This window comes from Nomascus leucogenys, chromosome 20 (assembly GCF_006542625.1).
Source record: "Nomascus leucogenys isolate Asia chromosome 20, Asia_NLE_v1, whole genome shotgun sequence".
NCBI classification, from domain to species: Eukaryota; Metazoa; Chordata; class Mammalia; order Primates; family Hylobatidae; genus Nomascus; species Nomascus leucogenys.
This window is the reverse complement of record NC_044400.1, coordinates 64,569,690-64,596,230: the sequence shown is the minus strand read 5'-3', so window position 1 is coordinate 64,596,230 and position 26,541 is coordinate 64,569,690. Positions and strand designations below refer to the sequence as shown.

Sequence of the window (26,541 nt, the reverse complement as noted above, 5' to 3'; positions counted from 1 at the left end):
CGTGGGATCAGCCCTGTGAATTTTCTATCAGTTCTTCTATCCTAACCCATTATATCAGTCCTGTTCTTCTGTAATGAGTATCTGGATTCATTGTGAATTAGGGTATTTAATATTAATATATTTGCTTTTCTTAAAGTAATACCTTGATCTGATGTATCTAGTCTCTATTGTAAAATTAAAAATGTTAATCATTTTTTAAAATATGTTTAATATTCCCAGTAAATTTTACAACATAGCACTTTTATAATCTCAATGATCAAATGGATTAGGCCAAGCTGAAAACATAGGGCACTGTAAGCAAACAAAATGTGGAGAAAGGAAGGAAGAGGGAGGAGAGTGGGTGAGAGGGAGTGACCCTGCTACAATTATCCTTTTCTTATTTGGACTGTGGATGTTCACTATCATCAAGGAGATAAAATCACTATTTCTATGGGAGATCACAGTGATAGAACATGGAATATACTGCAGAACAGTTCGATTTTCTAGGCATCCATTAATGTGGGGGCTGTATGAGCCTATTCTAAATAAGTATTTTAAAGATGGTGCCATTGTGTCTAGATAAAATGCATTGTTTACTTATTTTGTCTCAGTTGGGTTTGAAACCATTACCTGCTTGTTCCAACAGATGTGACTGCACACCAGGGTACGTAGGTGAACACTGCGACATCGATTTTGACGACTGCCAAGACAACAAGTGTAAAAACGGAGCCCACTGCACGGATGCAGTGAATGGCTATACGTGCATATGCCCCGAAGGTTACAGGTAAAAGCAGAAATGAATAAGACCTAGTGTTCAATAAGACCTAGCACAACAGGGTGACTATAGTCAGTAATAGTGTAATTGTACATTTTAAAATAACTGAAAGAGTATAACTGGATTGTTTGTAACACAAGGATAAATACTTGAGGGGATGGATACCCCATTTAACATGATGTGATTATTATGCATTACATGCCTGTATCAAAATACCTCATGTACCCCATAAATATATACACTTACTAGGTACCCACAAAAATTAAAATAAAAAAATTTTGAGACAAAAAAAGTAGAACTTACAGAAGCAAAGAGTAGAATGAGGGTTACCAAGGAGGAGGACAGAGGGATGGTGTTTGGGGAGATGTTGGGCAAAGGGTACAAAGTGTCATTTAGACAGGATGAGTAAGTTTGGAATATCTATTGTACAGCATAGTGATGATTTTGTTTAATAGTTAAGAATACTTGAAAACTGGAAAAACAAGGAAGTGCACATATATAATATACAGTTATGTTATACAGCTCTCAATTCGGATTGGCAATTAAGTAAAATTGTACTAACTTATTTTTTTTCTCCTTATTCTTCAGTGGCTTGTTCTGTGAGTTTTCTCCACCCATGGTCCTCCCTCGTACCAGCCCCTGTGATAATTTTGATTGTCAGAATGGAGCTCAGTGTATCGTCAGAATAAATGAGCCGATATGTCAGTGTTTGCCTGGCTATCAGGGAGAAAAGTGTGAAAAATTGGTCAGTGTGAATTTTATAAACAAAGAGTCTTATCTTCAGATTCCTTCAGCCAAGGTTCGGCCTCAGACGAACATAACACTTCAGGTAAGAGATCTCTCTCTATGGAGAGATGGTCTGATGTTAAAATTCAGCTTCAGAGAATATACATTTGTGGTAGTTTCTGAATAATTGATAGTATGTCTTAAATAGACAGTTAAAAACAGAAAATCCTCCTTGTGTGGACAGCATTAGTAATTTTTCTCTTCAACATTTGTATTTTCAAGACAAAATGAAAAGCAAATATTTGTATTCATTACTTGATGAGCAGACGGTAAAAAAAAATATATCTCTTTGTTTTGTGCTCAGAGAAAAACATTTTATTCATTTGCTTTTATGGCTCTGCAGTTCAGCCTCTGCATGGGGGAGGCTTTTCTTAGGAAATCTGCAGATAGGAAGGGTGCAGGCGAGAAAGAACACCTGGATTCAACCACCAGCACCTTTTTTTTTTTTTTTTTTTTTTTTTTTTTTTGGGACAGAGTCTTGCTCTGTCACCCAAGCTGGAGTTTAGTGGTGCGATCTCAGCTCACTACAACCTCCGTCTCCCAGGCTTAAGCGATTCTCCTGCCTCAGCCTCCCGAGTAGCTGGGACAACTGGCATGTGCCACCATGTCTGGCTAATTTTAGTAGAGACAGGGTTTCACCATGTTGGCCAGGATGGTCTTGAACTCCTAACCTCATGTGATCTACCCACCTCGGCCTCCCAAAGTGCTGGGATTACAGGTGTGAGCCACCGCGCTCAGCCAACCAGCACCTTTTAACTCTTCACCCAGAACTTTGAAGACTTGACATGAAATTAACAAACTCAGATTTTAAGTCTTTCCACCAACTCACTGTGTACCTTTGAGCAAGTCATTCAGATCCCTATGGAAGAAGCTGCACTAGATTAAAGATAATAAATATAGGGGCAAATTAGGTCTACATATTTGTTTTATCTGATAAGCAAAATCGCTTAATATATTTTTAATTCAAATGACTTTAGCCAGTTTCGTACAGACACCACCCCTTTTTTGGTTTACCCTGATACTCTAGTGAGGGACGGAGGATCCTTTTGAAGTCAGGAAGAAGAGAATCCTGGAAGGCATGATTCTCTACCTTCCAGCGTTTGCCCCACCAAATTGTTATGAGAACTGCACAGTGATGTTGGGGCTTAAGTCTTAACTTAGCTAATTAATCCTTTAAAAGCTAAAATGGGCCAAAGAGCAGGATAAAAACAAAGATTTCCCCCTACACATGGCATAACTGTGAAGAATTTGTTTTTTTTAATATGGGATATAAAAATCCATCTTTGACAATGTAGTCATTTTTCACAGATGCTATAAATAAAGCTTATAACAGGAGCAAAAGGAGCAGTTTAGTGAAAATCTCCAGCAAAGAAAGTTCTAAGCACATCCAACATGTTTACTTGAGGATTTCTTATTGTGCTTTTTAAGTTTCTTTATGGATTTATTTGCAACAAAGCAATTTAAGAACAAGTCACCTTTCGAGTAATAATTTCAGCGTTGTTTTCTCATAGCCATCAGGAAAACATAAACCATAGTAAAACCTCTTCACCTCACTTAGCAGTCTCTTTCTGATGAAATACATTTGGTTGCCTACACATCCTAGTAATGCCAGCGTTACTTTCTACTAGATTGCCACAGATGAAGACAGCGGAATCCTCCTGTATAAGGGTGACAAAGACCATATCGCGGTAGAACTCTATCGGGGGCGCGTTCGTGCCAGCTATGACACCGGCTCTCACCCGGCTTCTGCCATTTACAGGTGAAGATCTCTCAGTTATGGGTAAAGGTGAAAAAAATTGCTTAATGAAGAACTGCTTCTCCTCTATTTTATTATGGAGAGGAGAGAGACTAAGTTGGCTCCAGCAGGTCTTAGGATGAGGGTATTAATGAGAAACCTGGCAGGAACAGAGGGCATGCTCAAATTGGAGAGTGTGAGGAGGGATTTGTAAGGGGACTGCTATGCACAAAGAGGTGACTGGGATAGTACAGTAACCTGGGGCTGGAAACAAGGGATGCAGGGAGGTGTTGCTACCCATATGCCTGAAGGATCAAGAGGAGGGAGCAGTTATGGAAACTCATGCTCTGTAAAGGCTTTGTAGAGAGGCTTACCTGCCAGAAGCTGGGGCCTTTAATAGAGGTTTGCAGTAAGCTTTCAAGGAAACAACCAGCTTTTGAAATACACAACCTCACACTCTTTCCTCCCAACAATCTCCTGTCTGTGTTCCCCACTGGCCACACTGCATGCCAGGAAAGAAGGAATCTATAGAATCTAGTAATATAGCTTGCACATAAGCTTCCGGGGTCTCAGAGCTGGGTAAAGAAAGTTGGAAGGGAGCTTCAGAGAATCAAATGAAGATATCCAGCACTGTGGGTAACTTCAGGTTGCCATTCATACCTCACAGGTTTACTGAGCACTTACTATGTGCCAGACCTGTCCTGAGCTTTAAGGAACAAGCCCTTGCTCATTTGGAATTTACACAGAATAAGCAAATGGATTCATACAATGTTGTCACAGGGAATCTTGACCATCCATTTTGGAAGTTTTCTAATGATTAATGATATTAATAATAAACTGCAGACGTGAAATGGGTGGTGTTCGTGGGGTATAATTTTTAGTTCTTATTGCATAAAACTATCAGAACCCCTCTGTTGGAACTCAACACCAATTCCCTAACATCCTGCAGACTATTTAGCTAGTTAATTTTTTTCACAGGTAGAAATTCACCCTTTAGAGAAGGGGTCACAAACTCCTAAGTAGTCAGTTTTTCCAGGTAAGTAACATAAATGATTAAACAGGTCAAGTGCAAGAAAATAATTGCCATTTCACCTAACAAAGGATGGAGTGTATCTTGTGACATTTATAAAAGGACTGTTATGTTGCATATTTTTTTATTTTATTCTGTAAAAGATCTAAATTTTTACATAAGTATTATTTTATTATAAATAGGCTTGATGTTGTCAATATAAAAGAAGTGGTTGTGACTGGAGTGAACCAATAGTAAATATTTGTCAAAATGGGATTTCATCTACTCAGTTCTCTGTGGAGAAAATATGGACTTAGATTTTTCCAGACTCTTGGTTTTTCAGGAAAAAGGCAGAAATCTGGGGCTTTTTTAATATAAATTTTCTCTCCTTTAGATATCAGTATGCATTTTTAATACTATATATAATGAACAAAACGTATCTGTAGGTCAGACACACTTGACAACAAACGAATAGGCATTGATTATGACGTAAAGTGGAGACACTGGCCTGCATGTTAGTGATATTCTCATATGTATCAGTGTGCTTCAAAAGTCTTCACATCTTATTTGATGCTTCATAATAGTTCTGGGAAAGTACATACCACTTGTAGCCATGAATGGAATTTGATATCCACCACTTGTGAATATTTGGAGCATGGAAACAAACACATAATTGTTGGTTTCCAAGTTGAATACAATACTTATTTTATCTCCAAATGGTGATGAATTAGTGCCAAGATTTTAGATATTACAAGGCCTTAAATTTTCTTGCCTCAATGTGTTTCAGCCCATAAAAAGATTTCAGAAATTTGTGGTTCATTTTTTTAATTAATTAACTTATTTATTTTATGTAATGGTGCAGCACAGAACTCTCAGAAGCCATAGTAAAGGTTTTTGGTTTGGCTTATTAAAGCTAGCATTCATATCACATATGCCAAAATATTTCTAAATACTTTGTAGAAACCCAAGTGATTATATCCAAGTAAGGACCTATCATAACGAGTTTGAGTTTATGTTCATTGCTATTTCACCTTACAAAGGAGTGTATCTTGTGACATTTATAGAAGGACTATTATGTTGCATATTCTTTTTTTTTTTTTTTTTTTTTTGGAGACGGAGTCTCGCTCAGTTACCCAGACTGGAGTGCAGGGGCGCGATCTTGGCTCACTGCAAGCTCCACCTCCCGGGTTCATGCCATTCTCCTGCCTCGGCCTCCCAAGTAGCTGAGACTACAGGCGCCAACCACTACGCCTGGCTAATCTTTTTTGTATTTTTAGTAGAAACGGGGTTTCACCGTATTAGCCAGGATGGTCTTGATCTCCGACCTCGTGATCCGTCCATCTCATATTCTTTATTAGGAGCTGCAAGCCCATGTTTCTGCTGGTGGATCATCTCATAGAGATACAAAATGTGAGGCCTGGAGCAAATACAGCTTTAATTTAATTATTGCCTTTTGGCTTATGACCAAAAAAATTTTCTTGATTTTCCAATCCAGAAAAGCTATGACCTTATTTTTTAATAAAAGTGGCAACAATTACCAAGAATTCAGATATATAGATGTGTATAATACATTTTATTAACATATTAAATATAGAATATTATTTTTATATTAAGAAAATTAATAATATAAGAAGAAAGGAAGAAAGGAAGGAAGCAATGAAGAAAAAAGAAGGAAGACAGGAAGGAAATGTAAGGAAGAACAAGTTTCAAAGGAGATAAATATAAGCACTTACATTTTCATGTATTTGCACAAAGAAAAACTAGACACAGACAAAAAGAAATAGAAACAAGACTTCTGCATGAATACCATTTTATATCCATTTGATATTTGAGCCATTTCAATGTCATTACCATTCAAAAATAAAATTGAAATAATAGAAAATAGCAGCTGCTCTAGAGATAGTCTGGCTTGATTCAAGTCCAGCTCTGTTATCAACTAACTGTGTGTCTTGGACAGATTGCTTCAGCTCCCTGGGCCTCATCTGGCAAATGGGGATAACAAATAATAGTGTCCTTTTTGTGAGATTATGGTAAGAATTGTACGACATGATAAATGTAAAATATTTGCAACGATGCTTGGTAAACCATAAACAATGATGGCTACTGGTATCACAAATTCAGGATGTCCAATGAGTTTATTTCATTTGCTTCACCCAAACCTGTGTTCCCATTGCGTTCCTTCTTTCATCGAAAGGCATGACAGGTGCAGTGGATCTACTCTTAATCCTCTCCTTTCCTTTACCTTCAATTTGCAGTTTTTCCCAACTCTTAGCTCTGATACGGTTAATTTTTTGGCCTTTTTTCAAATGCCAGAAAATGCCAAGCAAGGCAACCTCTGTCCTGGGCCAAGCCTTTACTACAATGTAAAATCTTTGATGAAAGATAGTACTTCTCCATACCTGTAGTAAAATATATCAGTTACAATGTTGTAATCAGCTGTCCCATAAGTTGCTAATAAAGATTTTGTCTGGGTGAAGTACATTCTCAAATTTTGATTTGTTTCCACTTAAGTTCAGTTTTATTGCCATAATTCTATCTTATATAAAATTTACTTTGATAAAACATTGTTTTCCAAATTTTGCATTATTTAATATATTATTGGGTCTTGCACTTGGAAATAATTTTATACCTCAGGTGCATCATTTCAATTGCCTGGTTAATTCTCCACATTGAAGAAAATTGATTTTATTTTAGCAAAATGAAATCTGATAAAATGAGGGGAAGTAATAATACACTTATTATTTCTATAGGGTATTTTTGGTTAAAATTTATTTTATATGTCAACTATTGTTTCACATAAATCAGTATGAAGACAATTATTTTATGAAATTATCTCTAGACTGGTAATTTGCTGCCCTTCAAAAAGACTTTCTTTTAATCTAGATAAGGGGAAACATTTGTTACAAAAGTTAATGAAAAATATATGCTTCTTTCTTTAAATTCAAATTAATGTCATTTTCCAAACCAGACAGCCTCTTTGAAAACACAGCCAACTATGTTAAAAATTAAAAGACAGTAGTTAATAGCTTGAATTGTCTTTAAGAAAACTCAAGATGTAGTAATTATTCTTTTAGTGTAGAAATAAAGTAGTATGCACATTTTCTCATCTTATCTGTTACATCCGGATAGAAGATCATCGCTTCTTGTAGACATGCCTGCTGTTAACAGCACCAAGGATACAGGCAGTAGTGTAGAATGGTTGTTTTCAAAAGTCTGCATTGGAATTACCTGAAAAACATGTTAAAATACAGGTGTTGGGCACCACCCCTAGTTTCTGATTCTGTAGGTCTTAGCTAGACCCGAAATTTTACATTTTTAACAAGTTTCCAGGAGATCTTGTACTCCAGGGACTACACTTTGAGAACCCCTTGTGTAAAAGGAATATGTACTTTGAAAGCTGACTGTCTGCTACAGCATCATGTTTGATGCTCACATTGAAATCAACCATGTTGGGAGTATTCCCACCACAAAAATCAGCAAAGCCAAAAATCCAGGTTTTTGTTCGTTTTTTTTTTAAACAGTACCAGTTGTTAAACATTTGCCAACAACCTACTGCCTAAAGGGCTGTAACCAGCAACATAGATGAAATGAGCTGCCTAACAAGGGAATGGATTTGGAATATGGCGCACGGGCCTAATCTTTACAGCACTTAGAGAATAGCATAAAGAGGGACTTAGTAATTGTATTAGTCCATTTTCACACTGCTGATAAAGACATACCCGAGACTAGGTAATTTATAAAGAAAAAGAGGTTTAATTGACTCACAGTTCCACATAGCTAGGGAGGCCTCACAATCATAGCAGAAGGCAAAAGGAATGTCTTACATGGTGGCAGACAAGAGAGAATTGAGAACCAAGCGAAAGGGGAAAACTCCAATAAAACCATCACATCTCATGATACTCATTCGCTACCATGATAACAGTATGGGGAAAACTGCCCCCATAATTCAATTATCTCCCACTGGGTCCCTCCCACAACACAGGGAATTATGGGATCTACAATTCAAGATGAGATTTGGGTGGGGACACAGCCAAACCATATCAGTAATAGTGCGATGAATGAATGGGAAAATGAATGGCAGCCTAAATTTAAGCAGTAGGTCCTCAGACAGGGCTGGAGTATTAAATTTTTATTCTCAAGTAGGCTAATAATCTGCTGTCTTTCAAAGTGAGTTTCTTTTCATCTAGAAAAACAAACTTTTTTTAACAAAAGTTATTATTGAAAAATATATGCTTCTTTTTTTAGATTCAGATTAATGTCATTTTCGAAACCAAGCAGTTTCTTTGGAAACACAGCTAGCTACTGTTTAAAAATAAGAAAATCAGATGAACCACCTTACTAGTGTACAGGTTTTCATATTTAGGCAACCTGCTCAAATTCAGGGGACTTTCTGTTACCTACTGTTACATTTGGTTGGCTACATACACTCTAGGTTGTGCAATTTACAGGATTACATTTAAACAAAAATACAAAAGAAACTCAACAAAGATTATCTCTGTATCTGAGAAGCTCAGTCTCATCAGAGAGACAGACAGTAGACAGAATCTATATGGTATTCTTGTTTTCAAGATGTTTATTCAGCCATTCTTGATATGTCATATGGAAAGGTCCCCCTGTTTACTAGCTTATAACCTTGGGCAAATTGCTTCATTTCTTTGTGCTTTATTTTCCTTATCTCAATAAATGCAATTAGATCTGCTTTTCACGTTTGGTTATGAGAATTGAATGAATGTAAAGCACCTAGCATCGTGCTTTGCACAGAGTTGTCTCACGATAGTGAGTAATGCTGATGATTCATGGATACTCTTCCTGCTCAGATATCCGGATACTGAAGAATAAATACCCAAGTGGGAATTTTATAGCCTGACATCTCACTGTACAGTATGTTCAAGTTTAGAGAAGACTTTCTAGTTTAGTGAGTTTTATTCACATTGATCTGTTTTAAAAGTACTGATTAAAATATTACTTGAAAAACTATTTTCTAAAGCTTTCTTTTGAAAAATTCTTATAGGTATATATAGGTATCTTTTTGTTATTGTTGTTGTTGTTGTTTTGGAGACAGAGTCTTGCTCTGTTGCCCAGGCTGGAGTGCAGTGGCACGATCTCGGCTCACTGCAAGCTCTGCCTCCCGGGTTCATGCCATCCTCCTGCCTCAGCCTCCTGAGTAGCTGGGACTACAGGCGCCCACCACTATGCCCGGCTTTTTTTGGTATTTTTAGTAGAGATGGGGTTTCATCATGTTAGCCAGGATGGTCTCCATCTCCTGACCTTGTGATCCACCCACCTTGGCCTCCCAAAGTGCTAGGATTACAGGCGTGAGCCACTGCGCCCAGCCTACATAGATATCTTTAATCTCATTTGGCTTCCCATTCCTTTTGACTAAAGAGATAGGCAAGAATACTTTTTAGTATCACTCCCACTTCACAGATGAAGTTATCATCAGCCCAGAGATACCAAAATGAGATAACCAGTTGAATTTGTTTGGTTTCCAGTTCCTATTCCAAAGCGCAGAATATGCCACCAGACACTTGAATTTCTTTTTTTTTTTTTTTTTTTTTGAGATGGAGTCTTGCTCTGTCACCCAGGCTAGAGGGCAGTGGCGCAATCTCAGCTCACTGCAACGTCCACCTCCTGGGTTCAAGTGATTCTCCTGTCTCAGCCTCCAGAGTAGCTGGGATTATAGGCATGCGCCACCATGTCCAGCTAATTTTTGTATTTTTACTAGAAACGGGGTTTCACCATCTTGGCCAGGCTGGACTTGAACTCATGAGCTCATGATCCACCTGCCTTGGCCTCCCAAAGTGCTGGAATTACAGGCGTGAGCCACCACACCCAGCCCAGATACTTTAAAATTTTAAGGCAAGAAGTTGAAGCACACATAAGGAAAAACAGTCTGTTTATTAAACTACAGAAATATATTATGTTTATCACTGTTAACGTGTTGTGTGTAAGCAAAGTAGAGAAAGAAAATCAGAGACATTTTAGAGCCCCTTTTAAGCCCCAAGTTTCTGAATTATTTTTTCTGTAGCAGACCACAAACAGTTGGGGAACTGCTTTGTTTTCGTGTATCCATTTCCAGTATATAAATTCAAGAAAACAAATCTCAGGAAATAGGTGAGCGTAGTAAAACTAACCTCATAGTAATAGTAATAAATGCAATTCAAATTCCCAGTGGAAAGCCTCAAAGTTAAGTGGTTCGCTTGTAGTTTTTCTGAGTCATAAAATACATTGTTCCCTAGGGAGTGGTGAAAGAGAGTTTATCTATACTTATCAGAACCCAAAAGGATGCCATGCATTGCATGTGGGTATGTAGGAGACAGCTGCTGTAGACTGAAAAGTGGATTATGGCTTTCTAGTTCAGGCAGTCTTACTATATAGCAACTGATGTATCGATCACTGCTTTTATTTTATTTTATTTTATTTTTTGAGACAGAGTTTCACTTTGTTGCCCAGGCTGGACTTCAGTGGCACAATCTCGGCTCACTGCAACCTCCGCCTCCCGGGTTCAAACAATCCTCGTGCCTCAGCCTCCCGCATAGCTGGGATTACAGGCACCCGCCACCATGCCTGGCTGATTTTGTTTGTATTTTAGTAGAGACAGGGTTTCACCATATTGCCCAGGCTGGTCTCGAACTCCTGAGGTCAAACAATCCACCCATCTTGGCCTCCCAAAGTGCTAGGATTACAGACGTGAGCCACCGTGCCTGGCCCACTGCTTTAATTTTAAACGAATGTGTAGACAAAGGATTCCTGGACATCACCCAGTTTATCTCATGGTAGAAAAGACAGCATGAAACACCAAGTTAGAATGTTATTAACTCTGAAAAATTCTCTTTAGGTCCCATGCGTAAAATACCATCTTAAAAAACAAATTGGCCAGTCGTGGTGGTTTACATCTGTAATCTCAGCACTTTGGGAGGCCAAGCCAGGAAGATCGCTTGAGACCAGCCTGGGAAACATGGCAAGACCCTATCTCTACAGAAAAATTTAAAAAGTAGCTAGGCATGGTGGCATGCAGCTGTGGTCCTAGGTACTTAGGAAGCTGAGGCAGCAGGATCACTTGAGTCCAGGAGGCTGAGGCTGCAGTGAGTCATAATTATGTCACCGTACTCCAGCCTGGCTGACAGAGTGAGACTCTGTCTCAAAAAAAAAGGAATCTAAAATCGTGAACTTTACTGTACTTACCTGTTAAAAGGTCAAGATGAGGCTTCATTTAATTCCAGGGAGATATAAATGGAATTAATCTCAATGATAAGTCTTGTGAAGTTCTGGTGTGATCAGATTAGACATTTAAAGCTTTTAGGGAGAGAAAAGTATAGTCAGTCTATCTCACTCATAATCCCACTCATAATTGGGAAAATAAAATCCAAACTCAGTTTTTAAATCCATATAATTTATATGCATTCTTCAAACTCTCATTGTAAGATCATTACTTTTATTAACAATTCAGTGTTTTTTAGTAAATGAATCAAGTTTTGCTATCATACAAGGTTATTTACTATAGAACTTTATTCCCAGGCTATTTGGGACAGAAATCATGTATTAAAAGCTTGTTAGTGGTGAAAACACATGCCATTTGTCTGGGAATAGGTATTCCTCAGGTTTTTCGATTGTAAAAGTAGTACATAATAATTAAGAGCACAAACGCTTGAGCCGGACAACCTGGCTTCAGAACTGTTTGGCCACTAACTAGATGTGTCACTTTGGACGTCCTCAGTTACCCACCTCTTGTTGTGAAGCTTACATGAGGTAATACTTGTAAAGTTCTTAGTACCTGGCCCTTAGTGTGTGATATATAATCCTTTGGTCTTACTATTTGCACTTCTCTTAAAAGGTAGAAAAATCACCTAAGGTCACACTAACCAAAGATGACATGTCTAATGAGAGCTAGGACAAGCTGAGCAAGATTTATCTCTCAGCATTATCCTTGACGATACTGCCACTGAAACTTCCAACTATGTTTTATGAAATGAATTTTCAGAGGTCTTAAACATGCTTGAAGTGTAATGATTATCTATAGATATCATCTAGGAGTATCGCTAAAAACAATTGATATATATTATTCCTAATACATCTCCCTTGTATTTACTTACCACATATTTTCAGAAATAAATAATACATGGCTGATACTTTAAATTAGCTTACAATTAGCAAGAGTTTAAGACATGTACTCCAAAAAAGAATAAAAAGGAACGGAGGAGGGAATAAAGGCGCAATAAGTAAAGTGAGTTGATGATGAAACTACCTGCCTCCAAGTTCCCATCTGACACACCGCATTAGGGTGTTTAAAACTGTGAAGTGTGTTAACTTAAACCATACAATTGTACTGCATCAAACACCATCATTGACGATGACATGCCTGAATTGACTGTCTAAGACCAACATGTGACCAAGAATCCATTCCTTGGTAATATGTGGGTCTTTTCTTTGCAATTTTAAAGAGAAAAGGGGGGCCTCATTATTAATATTTATTAAGGTTGATGTTGATAGGACCTCCATATAAAACTACTTGGAAAGTTGTGTATAACCTCAAAGTAAAAAGGAATTCACTTCTACTCTCTCTATGTCTGTCTTTATTTTAATGTTTTACTTTAAAACTTTTAGTAACTTGAACAAGATATGCCCCCAAAGAAGTTATTATATTTCTGCCAGCCTTTAACATCTTACAATCAATATTTAAAATGAAGCTAAATTCTTTCCTAAAGAAGATTCAGAAATAGTATTGAATTATTTGTATCATGATGATCATGGTTGGGTGGGGGGCCGATATGATAGTGATGGTGATACTAATATCTAACATTCATTTTGGCTATGCTGGGTATCTTTCAGTCATTTTACATAGTCCTCAAATTAACCATGGAAGGCAGAAATATTTATTAGCATTTACTGAAGAGAAAACTGAAATATATTAGTAATAAAGTAACTTATCTAAAACAAACACTTAATAAATGCAGGACCACAATTCAAATCCAGGATTATCTGACTACAGAGTCTATATGCTTAACCATTAGCTGATGTTACTACTTGGCCTACCCTCTTAGAAGAGAGTCATATTTAAAACCACTAATGGATGGTGTGCAACTTTACTTAGAAAATAATCTGCTGGTCTGTTTTTTCCTCTGCCAATTGTATTGATGTTAAGCGTTAGGATAATTAAATGTGTAAAAGGCAAAAATATTGATTGATATATCTAACATTTAATTTTATAAAGTTGTTATCTGAGAGGCTATCAAAGATTCCTGCACACATGGACTTTTCTAACCACTTTAACAGAAAGAATGTCAAATGTTTTCACAATTCTGCAGAATGATTTCCTTGTTCTCAAATCAAAATAAACATTTTATTATCTGTCAGCATACAATGGAATATGATTAGACTCCAGTGGTGAGAACCATGCAGAAATATGTTAATGCATTTTTCTATCATTCCCTAGACTTTGCCATTTTACAAATTTAAATATCAGTGTCTAGAAATTTAAGCAGTCATCTTGTATACAGAGTATTAAGTATTCACATTTAGGAATAATCTATCACATGCTCCCATGTTTCCATGTTGGAGCCTTTTTCAGTCTTCCCAGTATCCCAGCATGTTAAATCTTTAATAATCACCATTAACTTTTTGACCCCAACTTCCATTATGCCATATTTTTCCTGTATAGCAAAAAGTAAGTACATTCTTAACACTGCACTGTGTATTGGTCCTGTTTCTTCTTTGGTCCTGTTTCATTGGTCTGGTTTTCTTTTTTGCCTGCCGTAACACCAGAGTTAGATATGCAACTACACTTTAAAACCATGTAACACATACTTACTAATTGCACTGAACTTCATCTTATTTTTTAATCCTCATTTTCCATTTACCTTTCTTCATCTTTTTATCTTTATTCACTTCATCAATTTCTATAAGCCGTTCCAAGGTTTTTAGAAGGTGACAGTAATAATTGTTAGACCTGGCCCTTGAAAATTATAGAAAAGAATCCAGAGAGCCACTGTCATTGCAGTATTTCCTAGATATCACTATGTTAAGCATTTTATTTAATCTGTTATTCCCATGTCTCCACTGAGCATAGATATCTTCTTCACAGTAATATCAGTTGATGAAAATGCACAGAAAGTAAGAGGATATTATTAACAAATTTCAAAAAGTACTGAGATCCCACCAAGTTGGTTCTCCTTGCATTTGTGTGTGTGTTTGATTCTGATAAGTCCTAATCTACAGTTTTTTTAAGAGCAGAAGCCAGCAGTTGCCTAAGGTCAATGTGTTAGGATGTTTTTGGCACAGGCGTACGTTTCCTTGTCTTTTCAGTACAATTTGAAGTAATAGTTTCTTGGTAAATGGAACTTTTATGGAAATTAAAAGCAAATGTATAAATTATCCTTTGGAATTGCTACATATTGAGAGAATGTGGCTGGATGATGATGAAATGTAGTTATTTCTACTTCTCATCATAAAAGAACAAACTTATTTTGTATGCAGTTCCTGAGAAGCTGAAATCAATCACATCTCCTTGAAAATGCCTATTTTTGAAAAAAGTTCAACTACTGGTCTTTATCTTCATTAGTGTTAGATTGCCATCTCTTTTCCCAGAGAGTGCTTACCAAAGTTTGTATTTTAACTACCTTGCTTTAATGAAAAGAAAATGGAAGAATCAGCCATTTTTTTTTTTTCCGTTGTAGTGTGGAGACAATCAATGATGGAAACTTCCACATTGTGGAACTACTCGCCCTGGATCAGAGTCTCTCTTTGTCGGTGGATGGTGGGAACCCCAAAATCATCACTAACTTGTCAAAGCAGTCCACTCTGAATTTTGACTCTCCACTCTATGTAGGAGGTAAGCTGTCTTCCAAATGCAGTTGGTCCTCAAACCCTGTGATTCTCATTGTGGACGAATTCTGAAGTTTATTAATGCCTAATGCATCAGGATTTGTCGTTGACCAATAGTGATCAATCATTGAAAGATGGATGGCAAACACAGAACAGAAAGATCTCTAGGCGGGTATTAAGGGATCATTTTATTATCCCATCTCTGGTTCTAACTAAATATGTCATCTGGGTAGAGAAAGACATTAATTAATATTCCTTTTGTATCAATCACATATGCTAGGTGATTTATACATTATATAATTTAATCTTATATTTGATCTGGTCTATGGAAAAGGAAAGTTGGTTAAAGGTTAAATCATACAGTCAAGAAAATGGTAAAATAAGCTTAATGCAAACTGGAGGGTAGATGACCCCACGCCAGCTCCCTTAAGGAGGCAAACCCTATCGGCTCAGTCAAATGTTACCATGCTGGAGCTTCTGCACTACCAGTTCTGCTAATTCATGTGGATGATAGGAGAAGAGTCACTGTAATCCAATGGCTGAATGAATGAATGAACAAATTAAATGTACAAATTGTATTAGAATAACAAGAAATAGTTCTGTTATAAATTATATTTATTGAGCACATGCTATGTGCCCAACACAGGAATTAAGACCTTAAGGTGAATGAACACGAGAGAGGGTTGGAAAGGTAGGTTAGGATTTGAAATCATAGAGTGAAGTCCCTGGGCTTTATTTTTAAGTGAAAAGAAGGCAGATGAGTGAATAAATGAGGGACAGAGATATCAGCAAAGTTCTATAGGAGCCCATCGGAGAGGACCCACTAAGGAGAGAGGTCCCAATCTTGCCTCTATTTGGAGGAACAAATATAAACTGGAGGCATAGAATTTCAAAATTCTGCTAAAGGAGCCAGAAAGCAGTTAATGCTGAATTGAGAAGCATTGGATTAAATTACATTGAATTTATTTGAATTGACTGATAAAACTAACTTATTTTACAGATAAATAAGTAAAAGCTTTGAACAGGTTAGTGTACAATTTCATCACCATGACAGGTATTTTCATGAGTTTCACATCATTTTCTGAACCATAATAACCTATGCTGGCCGGGTGCGGTGGCTCACACCTGTAATCCCAGCACTTTGGGAGGCGGAGGCGGGCGGATCACGAGGTCAGGAGATCGAGACCATCCTGGCTAACACGGTGAAACCCCGTCTCTACTAAAAATACAAAAAAAAAAAATTAGCCAGGTGAGGTGGCGGGTGCTTGTAATTCCAGCTACGTGGGAGGCTGAGGCAGGAGAATGGCGTGAACCCCAGGGGGCGGAGCCTGCAGTGAGCCGAGATCGCGCCACTGTACTCCAGCCTGGGCAACAGTGAGACTCCGTCTCAAAAACTAAATAAATAAATAACCTATGCTACACCATTATCTCAACCACTCAAAGCCTTCTTTTTAGTGCCTCTAAGTCTAGGGCATTTCTGTTTTAATAATTTCAGTAGTAGACAATCTTAACACTTTGACAGAGTTGGATTGTTTTAGAAACAGTTGGAAGTCTTTGGTTCAATTCTGTAAATATTTATTGAGTACTTACCACATACTAGGAACTAAGTAAATGGATACATAAAGGATACAAAGTTGAAGAAGAAATGTCCATTCTACTCCCTAAAAAGTCAGGAATGCAGAGGCATCTTCAAGTAACTATAATGCATTATAAATAAAGTATTGCATAGTTAGTCTACTCAGCAAGTTGACTTATCTGATTGCTTCATGGGAATCACAGCGGAGAGTCTCATTAAAAAGCAAGTCTTCCATTCTTGCCAGCACTCCAGTTAACAGGGTTGCCTTTGGATGGGTGAAGCCAAGTCACAAGTGTACCTGTGATTTGAGAGAAAATAAATTATATTTATTGAGCACATGCTGTGTGCCCAACACAGTGCTCCTTTTATAGCTTAATGTGCAGAGACTTTAGGAAGTAGGTATGATTTTCTCTGTTTTGTAGTCCCTGAAGAGCAATCTCAAGGATTTTATATAACTGTCCAAGTTCACAAAGCTGTTATGTAGTAGACACCTCATTTAAGTCCAGATCCAGCTGACTCCAGAGCCACCTACATTGCCATTCACTTCTTCACAGAAAGCAGAAAGGGAACAAATCTAAGTGCTGTGGCCTTTTGTTGTTTATTTATGGACTTTTTGTTCACTTGATTTTATTATGCTTTCATTAGAATCCACTTCATTAAATCTTTCAAAGCCCCTTTAGAATGTAGTGCAAAACAAATTTTAAAAATACAGGGGGCTGGGCATGGTGGCTCACACCCATAATCTCAGCACTTTGGGAGGCTGAGGAGGGAGGATCATGTGAGCCCAGGAGGTTGAGGCTGCAGTGAACCATAATTGCACCATTGCAGTACAGCCTAGGAGACAGAGCCAGACACTGTCTCAAGAAAAATAAAAAAAATACAGGATGAGACTGTTTAAGTCAGAACATTCCCCCACCCCCTGCCAAAAAAAGAAAAAGGAAAAAAAAGTTTTAAACTCCAAAATGAAAAGTATTTATCCTTCTGAAGGTAGAGGGCCTGGAAGAATTCAAACAGCACCTCTGTCCACCCAGGCCTCAAGGAAACCACTTTCATCCCAGTCCCACTGCCAGAGATCACCATGGGCCCACTTTCTCCCCGCTTAGAATGCAGTCTCAAGGGTGACTCAGATTTTCAAAGCACAAGGAACCTGTAAGACCACAGCCTTGAATGCTGTATGGTAAAGGCATGAGAAGCAGAGGGAGAAAAGGAGAGCGAGGTAACTAAGTTCCCTTTAAAAATGGTGACTACAGCCGGGCATGGTGGCTCACGCCCGTAATCCCAGCACTTTGGGAGGCCAAGGCGGGCGGATCACGAGGTCAGGAGATTGAGACCATCCTGCTTAACACGGTGAAACCCCGTCTCTACTAAAAACTACAAAAAATTAGCCGGGCATGGTGGCGGGCACCTGTAGTCCCAGCTACTCGGGAGGCTGAGGCAGGAGAATGGCATGAACCTGGTAGGTGGAGCTTGCAGTGAGCCAAGATCGCACCACTGCACTCCAGCCTGGGCGACAATGGGAGACTCCATCTCACAAAAAAAAAAAAAAAAAAAAAAAAAAAGATGACTACAATGAGATACCATCTCACACCAGTGAGAATGGCTATTATTAAAAAGTCAAAAAATAATAGCTGCTGGCAAGGTTGTGGAGAAAAAGGAACACTTATACATTATTGGTGGAAATGTAAATTAATTCAGCCATTGTGGAAAACAGTGTGGTGATTCCTCAAAGACCTAAAAATAGAGCTACCATTCAACCCAGCAATCCCGCGACTGAGCATATAGTCAAAGGAATCTCAGTCATTCTATCATAAAGACACAGGCATGCATGTGTTCATTGCAGCACTATTCATAATGACAAAGACATGGAATCAACCTAAATGCCCATCAATTCTAGACTGGATAAAAAAAATGTGGTACATACACACCGTGAAATACCACGCAGCCACAAAAAAGAATTGAGCTACTGCCCTTGGCAGGAACATGGATGGAGCTGGAGGCCATTATCCTTAGCAAACTAAAACAGGAACAGAAAAACACACACTGCATGTTCTCACTTATAAGTGGGAGCCAAATGATGAGAACACATGGACACAGAGAGGGGAACACCACACACTGGGGCCTAGCAGAGGGCAGAGGGTGGAAAAATCACTCATGGACATTAAGCTTAATTCCTGGGTGCTGAAATAGTCCATACAACAAACCCCTCGTGATGGGTTTATCTGGTTCGTTATATGGTAACACATATACATTGTTGGTGGGAGTGTAACCCTCATATACCCCTGAACTTAAGATAAAAGTTTAAAAAAAAAAAACAAAAAAAAACAGGGATGCTGCCCAAGGAGGACTGCCTGAAGGTGTTGCCTCAGCATCTGGGGAGAGGCAGCCCCTTGGTGAGTATATGGAGAGGCAGCTTAACCTACCCTTGGGTTATCAACTACCCATGATATGTGCTTTACTTGACACAATTTTTCTTTTTTTTCTGAGACGGAGTTTCACTCTTGTTGCCCAAGCTGGAGTGCAATGGCGCGATTTTGGCTCACTGCAACCTCCGCCTCCAGAGTTCAAGTGCTTCTCCTACCTCAGCCTCCCAAGTAGTTGGGATTACAGGTGCCTGCCACCGCGCTGAGCTAATTTTTTGTATTTTTAGTAGAGATGGGATTTCATCATGTTGGGCAGGCTGGTCTCCAACTCCAGACATCATGTGATCCACCCACCTCGGCCTCCCAAAGTGCATGAGCCACTGCACTCGGCCGACACAAAATAATTTAATTTTCATGTTTTTCTGTCTGTAGTCCAACTGAACCCTTATTACCTAATGGGGAAAAAATCAATAAATAAGCCCCATGCATGGAAATCCATGTATATGTGACAAATGCCCTCCTTGTCCTGCCACGGGACAGAGGACCTAGGCTTGATACTTGGTCTCTTTATTGCCATTTTGAGGCCTGTAGAAATAAGGCTAAAAGCTGTTTGCTAAGTTATCTGTTGGTTGATTGATTGATTGATTGAATGACTTCCAACCAGGTCCATGGCGTAGAGGAAAGGCTTAAAATAAATCATGGATCTTGCTGGGCGTGGTGGCTCATGCCTGTAATCCCAGCACTTTGGGAGGCCAAGGCAGGTGGATCACCTGAGGTCAGGAGTTTGGGACCAGCCTGACCAATATGGAGGAACCCCGTCTCTACTAAAATTACAAAATTGGCTGGGCATGGTGGCGCATGTCTGTAATCCCAGCTTCTCGGGAGGCCGAGGCAGGAGAATCGCTTGAACCCAGGAGGCGGAGGTTGCGGTGAGCCGAGATCGTGTCATTGCACTCCAGCCTGGGCGAAAAAAGTGAAACTCCGTCTCAAAAAGAAGAAAAAAAAAATCATGGATCTACTTCTGTTTGTCAATGAATACCTGGTTTCCTAGCTAGCATGTGAAAAGATTGACTCAGAATAATTCTTGATTTTATGATAGCCTATTGAGAGTCAAATATATGTATGATGTCTAAACATTTTCATTTAGAAATTACTCTAGTCAAAGCTGGGCTTTTTCTAATTGTTAGCTTTGGAACAAAAAGGAACAGATTCACTAATTGTTTCTCTGTGCTGTGGAACTTTGCCAATCTGTATTTATTCGTGATATGTGCACATATGTGCGTTGTGCCTATATCAAAATGAGCTATTAAAAATAGTTTTGAAAGAAGTTCATTTTTAACCACTGAAAAAAGGACCATAAATATGTGGTCATTAAAGTCCTTATGATGGATGGATATGGTTAAATTAGAAAAACTTACCCCAGGGCAAGGAATTTTCTGTCACCAGTCCTTTCCTGGAAATGGTAAGTTTCATCCTTTTGACCCTGCTCTGCAAAGCAACCCACAGTGAGATGGACATAGACTAAAGGCCTGTACTCACAGAACTTCACAGCCAAGAGACTTCATTCAATACCTGTCAGAGTGTAACCATGGACCACCTGAATCACCTGAGCTGCATGTAGATATTTAGATTTCTGCACCTCTCCTGTTCCTACAGGATCAGAACCTCAGAAGCGGGAGAGAGAGGAGCCTGCAAAGCTGCCTTTGAGCATGCGCTGCTGTTGGTTCTTACGTATGACAAACTTAGGACAACTTCTCTGCTCATATGCTCATGGTGTATAGATGACAATACTAAGCCCCAGAGAGAAGAAATAACTACTCCAAGTGCACACAGAATCAGAAATCCTTACTGTCTAACCTAGTGGTTTTGTACATCTAGCTGTCTGACTTTGGCGCCTGCTTTGAATGCCAATGATGAGTCATTTCCTATGAATGGGAAAGGAGAAGGTGGCATAAGTTCGGACCCAGAGTGTGCTACAGTTCTTGGTCTTTATAACCAACAAACCCCCTGAAGAGTGAGAAATTGGGTCTTCCTCAGCCTAGAACTTCCAGCCAGTAGTCCAGAGTTTAGGCACAGCTAAAGCATAATTTGGGGGTTGTGGGGAGGTGGTGGTGGTGTAGCCAGCACTCTAAAAGCCTCCAGCACCCTCCCCCCTTCCCTGGATGGGTGCCTTCTGCAGGATGCCTTCCAGGGACTAAGGGTCTGGCTTAGGCCGTGGAAAGATTCTTCCGTTTTGCCAAAATGGGTGTTACCAGATGACTGTCGCTAGTGGAATGTATGTATACAAAGATTGCAAATACTCTGTTTTTGAAGAGATTTCTTTTTTATTTCTGATTTCTTGGACTATGAAGTCTTCACTCTTAATTAGCAAGAAAGAAAAAATGATGTGAATGAGGTGCTGTCCTGAAAAGAATCAGGAGTGAGATTTTAGGCATTGACATCATTGACCAAGCTCGGGGACTTTGCCAAGAGTGAGCTGGTTCGTTGCTAACTTAGAATGTGGGAGGGCTGGGGTGAATGGTCACTGTGAAACCGCAGCTCTCAGCCCCTGAAACCTGGTGAACCTAACCCTGACTCCAGAGATAGAGGAGGTTCTTCTCATCAGCCTAACTCTAACCTGAACTCACTGGGTCACTTTGAGCAGGTCACCAGGGCTTTCTGAGCCCTAGCCCCTCGTCTTTAAGATAAGGGGTAGGATTACAGCACCACAAACTGAGCTTTATGGAGCTCCAGACTTCCAGGAGTGTGTGCCTGGAGGTGGGGGGTGGAGGACAAACAGAGGGAGCATTCCCTTCCCCCGGTCTTGCCTTTAAGGACAGTAGCACTGCCTCTAGGTTTTATATATTTGTGTACATGTAAAGTTTTCTTTGAAGCAAATTTTAAAGATTAACCACCAATGAACTAGGTATTTTATTCTAGTTGTGGATTAGAATTTCCTGGAGCATCTTCCAATACAGAACAAAACAAAAACACACATCTCTTCTCCACTTCACTTCCCTACCACCCTGCCCAAATATCCTGCCATAATAGGTTGGCAGTGAGGTCCCAAGCATCAGTATTTCTGAGTAGCACATGGCTGAGAAATCCCCAGAGAGCCTGATCTCTGACCTGGTGTTCCTCCCCAGGCATGCCAGGGAAGAGTAACGTGGCATCTCTGCGCCAGGCCCCTGGGCAGAATGGAACCAGCTTCCACGGCTGCATCCGGAACCTTTACATCAACAGTGAGCTGCAGGACTTCCAGAAGGTGCCGATGCAAACAGGCATCTTGCCTGGCTGTGAGCCATGCCACAAGAAGGTGTGTGCCCATGGCACATGCCAGCCCAGCAGCCAGGCAGGCTTCACCTGCGAGTGCCAGGAAGGATGGATGGGGCCCCTCTGTGACCAACGGACCAATGACCCTTGCCTTGGAAATAAGTAAGTTCCTGCTGCTTGGGAGTTGAGCACACATCTGAAAGCCTCAAAGCCAAACCAAAGGAAGGAAGGAAAGAAGAAAGGGAGGGGACGGGAAGGGAGGGGAGGGGAGGGGAGGTTCGTTAGGCGTTAGCACTCTGTCCCTCATATATTCTCAATCATCCTCCATTCTTATATCACTTCCGTTCATTCTTACCTCCTCTTCTGAATGCATTCCCACTCCTGTGTTCCTCCTCCCTGTAGATGTGTGCATGGCACCTGCTTGCCCATCAATGCATTCTCCTATAGCTGTAAGTGCTTGGAGGGCCATGGAGGTGTCCTCTGTGATGAAGAGGAGGATCTGTTTAACCCGTGCCAGGCGATCAAGTGCAAGCATGGGAAGTGCAGGCTTTCAGGCCTGGGGCAGCCCTACTGTGAATGCAGCAGTGGATACACGGGGGACAGCTGTGATCGAGGTAAGCCAGCCCCACTGGGCACCTCATTCTCTTGGCAAAGCAAGAGGGGTCCCACGTCTTTGAAAAGAGAGGGAGAAAAAGTGAAAAAAAAAAACAGGAGCAACAGAGACAGAGAGAGGGGAGTGACAGGAGAGAATACTAGGTCTTCGCACTACTTGCAGTTGCTGCTATTGATTTATTTTCAAGTATTAAGAAGGCACCAGCTGTGAAATGGCCTTAAACCTCCACCACAAGATTGTACACAGCCTTCAGATGCTTCTCACAAGTTGATTTGTTGTAAAAGAAATACTCCTTTTTACCTGATGGAGAAGCACATTTACTTTACTCCTGTCTTACCTTTACCGGCTGTTCTCATCCGTATATATTATTAATTCATCTTCTGGCACAGAGAAGATGGTCCTCATAATTCTGCTCTAGTTTTAGTACAAAATGACCTTTCACCTTAGAATCGACTGATTTATCACAGCAAATCATGTGGGTGAGAGGAACGGAAACAGGCTGACTTCTTAGTTCACCTTCCTCCTTCTCCTTTGTCTGCGTGATGAGAGCTCGCCTGGCCTCCAGCTGGCACGGATTTTGTTTTGTGTGTCAGAGGGATGAGACAAGAGGAACGTGCCCATGGAAGCTTTTAGCAGATGTCTCTTTTTTGAACTACATACTTCATACTGGGGTAATTTATGAAGTTAATGGAATGTTACTTGTATTAAGTAACAGATTGGATGATATTAAACTCCAGGTCTAACAAATAAAATTGCATACTCTCTGAAACTGCTCCCTGTGGTAAACAAAACCAGCTGTTAGTGTAAAAACAGAAGATGTGGTTTTTTTTTTCGTTTTTTGCAATGAAAGAAAATATTTAGGAATCTAATTTTCTTGTCACTGCAATAGCATTGTATTTATACTCTACATATATAGCATTCACTTTGCTGAAAATAAAGACCAAAAAGAAGTATTTTTCAAAGAATAGGAGGCCGTGCCACCAGCTAATAATATGTAAAGCAAGTTACGAAAGGGAAGCAAAGGCTTCTGAATTAAGTTGTGGATTCACAGTCACTCTGCATGACTTACAGTGACTGTTCTTAAAATGCTTGTGCTTTTTGTTCTTTTCTAGAAATCTCTTGTCGAGGGGAAAGGATAAGAGATTATTACCAAAAGCAGCAGGGCTATGCTGCTTGCCAAACAACCAAGAAGGTGTCCCGATTAGAGTGCAGAGGTGGGTGTGCAGGAGGGCAGTGCTGTGGGCCGCTGAGGAGCAAGCGGCGGAAATACTCTTTCGAATGCACTGACGGGTCCTCCTTTGTGGACGAGGTTGAGAAGGTGGTGAAGTGCGGCTGTACGAGGTGTGTGTCCTAAACACACTCCCGGCAGCTCTGTCTTTGGAAAAGGTTGTATACTTCTTGACCATGTGGGACTAATTAATGCTTCATAGTGGAAATATTTGAAATATATTGTAAAATACAGAACAGACTTATTTTTATTATGAGAATAAAGACTTTTTTTCTGCATTTGGAAAAAAAAAAAAAAAGAAATGCTTGAACTAAAGCTTCCCCTATCCTGGAGAAGTATGAAGAAAGATATACCTGGAGGCATTAGAACAGCGATGGGAACCATTGCAGCTCGGGTCCATCTTTGTAACATGCTGAAGACAAGCAGAAGCACATGCACGAGGGACAGAAGAGCTACTGTGCGCTGCTGTGAAATTGCCCAGAGCATAAAACCTGTGTACCCTCCTTCACATCAACCAAGTTCACTAGGACATACCAAGCACATGCGTGTGAATGAGGATGCAAGGCAAGAGAATGGAACTCCAGAATTCACAGATAGAACAAATGGATGAGAAATATTTCATGCAAAATATGAAGTGTCCTGAGGATCTGGGTTCCATTCACGAGAGGAAATGAAAGTGCTAAAATAAATTTTATCTTCCTTTTAAATGTCAGCATGTCAGCAGAAGCAGCACACAAAAGTCTTTACCATTTTCCAGTATTAATTTTTTTGTAATATAAATGATAAAGGAGATGATAAAGAACCAATAGATTATTGATAAATTAGTAATAATATGATTTTTTGTTTCTATGAGTTCTAAACAGCCCTATACAGTATTCAGTTTCCATGAGAAATATTTATTGTATCAAAGTACATTGTACTTAACATTTTAGGCCATCCTTTTACTGTTCCTTGATGCTTTAATATATATTAATTTATAATTATCCTGATATTTTTGTACATTTTTCAAACTTAAAAATCAGGATTTTTTTTTTTTTTGGCAATAGTACTAACATAGGGTTTTATCCTGGGATAAATATGTGTTGGTCTGTTTGTTGACCTTGACATCTGATCACTGATGTCAATGACCTACTGGCCTCATTCAGGACACCTGCAGAGAGTATGCAAAGTCCAAGAGAGGAAAACACAAATCTGTATGTGAGATGGTCATCGTACAGAAAGAAGTGGCCCCTCTGCAACATGTCCTCACAGAAACGAAATGGTGTGTAGCAATCAACACTAGAAAGTAGACCTTTTGCAAATTAATATGTCCTTGACCTTTTTTGCCCTTTTCTGGGGGTGGGGTGGGGATAAAAAGACTGTCATGTCAAGAACTGTGATTTTTTTTTCCCTCAAACAATAAAACTCCTTTATTATCTTAATGCTCCCATGTTAACATGTTTGCTGCTAAATTACAATGTAGAATTGATAATGATTTATAGTGAACTGTGCTCTTCCCTCATTAAAATCCCAGGGTGCCCTGTAAAGATGCAGATGTTTCTTCCTGAAAACTTTTTTTACAAAGAAAATTAGATGTACATGTATAATTCAGTGTGCTTTGTCTTTCTCCAGACTAATATCAGTTACACTGCTGATGGTTGTAAATTAAACAGATATTTACTTCATTAACAGCTTGGTGGTTTTCTTAGAAATTGCACAATAGGCCACTCCTTAAGAATTTATTAATCAAAATGATACAGAAAGAATAAGAAAGAAAACCTACACCTTTTTGTTGCCAAAAAATTGGTTTGAGATTCACATGTTGTTATTTTTTGGGACTGGTATTGGAATGGCCACATAAGAGAGATGGATATAAAAACATACTACTTGCCTGAAAAACGGTATTCAATTATTGTTTTCAAAAAAATTGTAAGATGAAGTCTAACTAAGATGAAATGTTTTTGTTTTTGTTCTTCTTTGTTTCTCCCTCCCCCACAGAACCAGGTAGAAAACAATAAAAGACAGCCACTCTTAGGCCAGGGTTGGTAGCATGAAGGTGTGCTATCCAGGACAGAGAAACAACATTGTCTGGGAGGAATAATCCTCATCAACCATGATAAGATGTCTTTGTTTCCCTGTAAACAACAACAAAAAAACACACACACACTCGGTCTCTCTTACAGACACAGACATCCAACTATTTATTCATTCTTGTTTAAAATGTCTAAATTGTAATTATAGAAACGATTATATAGCTACTGTAAATTATTTATTCCCATTGATTGCTTCTTTTTTCCAAGGGGTTTAAAGCATTCATTAAACAAAGAAACATCTGTGAAGATGACGTGATTTAGATTTGTGTTTATAGACATGTATTATCCATACAGCCACTGTTTTTTGAGTGCTTCTTATATGGCAGGCAGTATGC

General features: G+C 39.2%; 1 protein-coding gene across 1 annotated transcript in view; it reads left to right on the top strand.

The window, feature by feature from the left end:
• The window catches only part of SLIT2 (slit guidance ligand 2), a 374,620-nt gene extending 348,822 nt beyond the window's left edge, over nt 1–25,798 (top strand). Inside the window, exons 31-37 of the mRNA XM_030801111.1 lie at nt 626–763; nt 1,343–1,583; nt 3,169–3,299; nt 14,958–15,112; nt 22,167–22,455; nt 22,696–22,907; nt 24,019–25,798. Coding sequence (XP_030656971.1) covers nt 626–763; nt 1,343–1,583; nt 3,169–3,299; nt 14,958–15,112; nt 22,167–22,455; nt 22,696–22,907; nt 24,019–24,260 — 1,408 coding nt within the window. The 3' untranslated portion in view covers nt 24,261–25,798. The remainder of the gene's footprint in view (nt 1–625; nt 764–1,342; nt 1,584–3,168; nt 3,300–14,957; nt 15,113–22,166; nt 22,456–22,695; nt 22,908–24,018) is intronic.
• The last annotated feature ends 743 nt before the right edge of the window (nt 25,799–26,541 follow it).